Raw genomic sequence first — 4,444 nt, 5'->3', positions numbered from 1 at the left:
TAGCTTGTTCCATGGCTTCATATTAAATAGAAGTAACCTTTGTAAAAGCAGAAATGAGAGCAACATAGTACAGTAAAATCCCTGATATCTGGCATGAATGGGGGGGTGCTGGTAGTGTAAAAAAAAAAAAAAAAAGTTACCTGAGGGCACAGGGTTTCCAACCGGATGCAGGGTGGCGGGGGTGACGGTGGCTGCCTGCAGAGCAGGGGTCAGGTGGATGGCAGCACAGCATGATGGGTGGTGGTGGCTGCGTGCTAGCTTCCCACCTCCCCTCCTCCCACGTCCAGCCGGCTGGAAGTTCTGGTTACTAGAAATGCAGTTAGTAAAACCCCAGATAACAGGGATTTTACTGCATCACACAAATGCAGATAGTTGTACACTTGAAATTTGTTTCAGAGTTAGCACAGGTGCCTCTGAAATAGCTTGAGGCAGCTATCTTAGAGATCATTTCTGCTTCTCCTTTGTCTCCATTCCCTTTTTAATTTTCATCTCATGAAAAAAGATTGCAATCCGCTTGCAATTTAAAAAACTGTTTTAAGTTCTCATTAAAGTCAACAAAGGATTGTTATAATGTTTAATGGCAGTTGCATAAAAAACAGAAACTTTCTGATAGATTGGTACTTACATCCTTAAATTTTTATTTTTTTCCTACTGTTGTAGCAGGTCCTTTCCAGGGATGTCATAAATAGCTATATTTCTAACTTGGCTGAATTATAGAGCCTTGCTAATACTGGCTTCACAGAAAGATTTCATTTATCTTTTCTGCTAGTCGGAGGATGATGAAATTTACCTTTCCATCATAGCTTGAAGAACATTTCTAAGTTAAATTACCATCTCTGGCACTAAAGGTTGAGTTATTTTTAGGACTCTCTAACCCACTGGAAATCTCTCTTAATCAAAATGTTTCTCTGCTCAGTTGATTCCTTCCCAAAAGCGCAGTAATACTAAACTTTAAAAAATTGGGTAAGTCAGTTGTAAAGAAACTTAGTTAGATTTTTCAGAGAAGGGGATGAAGGTCATTGTTAAAGACATAGTCACTTCCTTTTACAATCTAGAAGGAAATGAAAGCATAAGGCATATGATAGGAGACAGTCCATGTTAAAGGCAGCTGTTCTAGCAAGGCAATTGTGCAATATTTGGACATACAAAATGAGGGTTTGAATTGTCTTTATTGTGGCAGGAAAAACTTGTGTAGTGAGCAAAATACATATGCTTCCATTGGACTTAGAAAAAAAGCTCTTGACAGAAGATCTGATTAGTTTTTATATTTTTCATATTATTGTGAAATTTTAACTAGAATTGGGGAATCTGTTTTTTGGATGGTAACTAATGTACAAAGTAACTAATAGTAACTAATTTCTGCTTTCAATATGTTAAGTAATGTGACGGTCTTTGCTAAACCCTTAAAAGTATGGGTTGATTACTTTGACTTTTTTCTGCTTTTCTTTTTTTTTTGTTTTTTTTCAAAATGTTAAAAAAAAATGAAATAGTTGATATGGAGTGGGCCTATCGATCCCAATTCCTGTGAGGGCCATATCATCATCATTGCAGACCTGCTATGCTTTGGAGATGCTTCCAAAGGTCTAACTGCGTGGTATGGGTTAATATTTTGGTATAATTGTCATAGCGATACAGAGTAGTGTTGACCAAAAGTTAAGCTTTTTTCCTCGAGTAGGATGGGAGAATCACTGCTGTTCTAATCCACTGCTGTGGATGATTGCATTTTATGAAACACTTAAAGGTTAGGTGTACTTCTAAAATTTTAGATTACGGGATCTGTAGATTGTACCCCCCATGTATAATATAGGGATATAATTTTAGATTTATTTCTAAGAGCATCAAATCCAATAGTCACTCGTAAAGATGTAAGATTTCTAACTAACTTCATGACGGCAAATAAGGAAATAAATAAACAATGCATAAATACATATTTACCGAAAAAGGTTTTAAACCTTAATCGTGCCCTGCAAGCCTGTTTTCTTCAGCACAGTGAGTCCAAAACTGCAATCAGGCCATCCAGATATAATACTTAAAGATTAGAACTAGTGGATTTAATTGCCAAAGAAATCTTCTATAAAATGTTTAACAAAAGAATCCCTTTGTCCTGTAAATCATGTTAGATTTGACATGCATTCAAAAATCTAATTCTATATTGCTTTTGAATAGTTTTTTCCCCACCCCCAAATCCCTTTACAATGTTTAGTCTAGTTCAACATGCATAAAAGGCAGCTGTTTAAAAGACAAATGTGTGTTCTGTCACAAAGTATTAACAGCAGATGCAAGAATTTAGTAGTACAACAGTCAAGGGAATGTAAACACGTTGTTTCAGTGGCCAGGATCTAACTGTTCAATTGACAGTCTTTTAAGAATTGAAAGATGCTGTTTTGCAACAGTGCTGTCACATTGAAAGAGTCTACATAGGTTTTAGAATCTGTAATTTTTTTTAAACAGAATAACCATGCTACCACAGATAATTAATTGAAACTAAACTCCAGCTTTATTTAATCATAAATGCAGAGTAGGAAACTTTAATTACTGGGAATGATTTTAGTTGAAAACTTTTAATGTGAAAGTAAAAAATTGCAGCTTTGTGGACCAGATTTTCAAAAGGGCGCAGCAGCCACAGGTTGGAACAACAATTTCTTTTAGATACCTATATTGGGTAATGGAACTATCAAAAGTGTTGAAGACCCAGCAATATATAGGGGTTTTTTTTCCCCTTTTTATATGTTTTGGAGGGGGAACAAAAGCACAAAATTAACTTTGACCCATTGTGTTACTTGGGTATTCACTTCTAGGCCATATCTTAAGCATTACATTCATAGTACTGCATATGTCCTTGTAGTGCTGGAACAAGTGAGTATAGAGCCATTCAAAATAGTACCTCTTTTATAAAGGAATTTCTCAGTTTTGTAGCACTATGTGTAGCTATACCGATTTGAGGGAGAGCAGCTGACTTCCTGGTAGCAGCAAACTGTCAGGGAGCCCTGCTGCTACCCCTGCCACCACTTCAAGAGCCCTGGCTCTTTCCAGGCTCTTAAATCATTAGCAGTTATTTCCACAGGGGCAGCCTGTCACAGCGTTGCTTTGGCTCTGGCCACAGTGGCTGCATGCCTGCCCAGCTCCTTCTTCAATCAGTGGAGCCAGGCAAGGACAACTGTGTCACTGCCACTGTGGCCAGCAAAGCCCTGGCAGCATCCCTAGTGGTGGTGGTGAGGTACAAACCCCTAGTCATCTGCCCTGAGTGCTAGGCTGTTTTTTCTATCCTTGGTATATAATGTGAATAACATATTTGAAATATGTTCTGGGATCATCTGAGCTGAAGTCTTACTGAACCTAATGCTGTACTTTTATCCCATAATCAGGCTTTTTGATTTTAAACAAATTGGCTAAAAACCTGACCTCTGTGCTTGCTGCCCCCTCCCTCCCCGATTTCCCATTAAAGTAAATTGCAAGGGGACTTAAAGGGGCCTCAGTTGTACCTATGAATATCTAACTTATTTGTAACCATAAAATGATTCTAAACTACCCTACCTCTTTAGAAGCACAAATCATGTTTTGTTTAATATCTTAAGAGGAAATTGTTCAGCTACTTCTAATGCACAAAGTTGCACATAGATGGTAAAGTAACTTCAGGTCATTGTGGGGAGACCTCACTAAGCTCCCATTGGGCTTTTTGATTTGCATATGATGGGTTCATTTCTCTTTGTTTTTAATAGATTTGCTACAAGATAATGCTGCTTTGGAGAAGGATTCTAAAAATGTAAGATCTCACTTATTTTCTCTGCCTTCTTGTTCTTAATTTTATATTAAGCCCTTGGTTGAAGGAATTTTATTTTTACTGTGTGTAGAACATCTATATAAGGAGATATAACACACTGTGCAAGTTCATGCAAAATCTATCTTCAACTTTACAGACTAACTGTCCTTCACAGTATCTTGGCTTCTATGTCTTCATTGACCTAGAGTTTTGCTTTTGTATTCTGAGTCTTTCTCCTCAATCCACTGGGTATTGAGCACTAGATGCAAGCACATTCTACCTTCCATAAGAGTGCACTGCTCTCTAACATGAATTTTTCTAGTCTGTTTTTGAATCTGGCTGTCCCATCTGCCTTTACCACTTCCCATGGCAAGGAATTCCATGAGTTAACTATACACTGCATAAAAAAGGACTTTTTCTCGTTAGTTTTAAACCTGTCTTTTTATTAATTTCAGTGGGTGCCCCATAGTTATAGTATTTTGGTGAGTTACGGTTCCCTGTTCACTCTGTCTATACTCTTGATGATTTTATAGACTTCTATTATACCCTGCTCAACCCTTTCCTTTCCAAACTAAAACATTCTAGGCTTTTTAGTCTGTCCTGATATGGCAACTGCTCCATACTCCTGATCATTTTGGTTGCCTTTCTCTGTACCGTTTCCAATTCTGCTGCATCCTTTTTGAG

The 4,444-nt window shown here is 37.6% G+C and overlaps 1 protein-coding gene across 1 annotated transcript in view; it reads left to right on the top strand.

Moving 5' to 3' along the window:
* BOD1L1 (biorientation of chromosomes in cell division 1 like 1) overlaps positions 1 to 4,444 on the top strand; it is an 86,527-nt gene that overhangs the window by 45,503 nt on the left and 36,580 nt on the right. Inside the window, exon 14 of the mRNA XM_019525818.1 lies at positions 3,720 to 3,763. Within this exon, the coding sequence (XP_019381363.1) occupies positions 3,720 to 3,763 (44 nt within the window). The remainder of the gene's footprint in view (positions 1 to 3,719; positions 3,764 to 4,444) is intronic.

The sequence above is a fragment of the Gavialis gangeticus genome, unplaced genomic scaffold (assembly GCF_001723915.1).
Source record: "Gavialis gangeticus isolate Ggan-Ray unplaced genomic scaffold, GavGan_comp1, whole genome shotgun sequence".
NCBI lineage: Eukaryota > Metazoa > Chordata > Crocodylia > Gavialidae > Gavialis > Gavialis gangeticus.
Note: the sequence above shows the minus strand (reverse complement) of the source record. Positions and strands in the feature narration are given on the sequence as shown.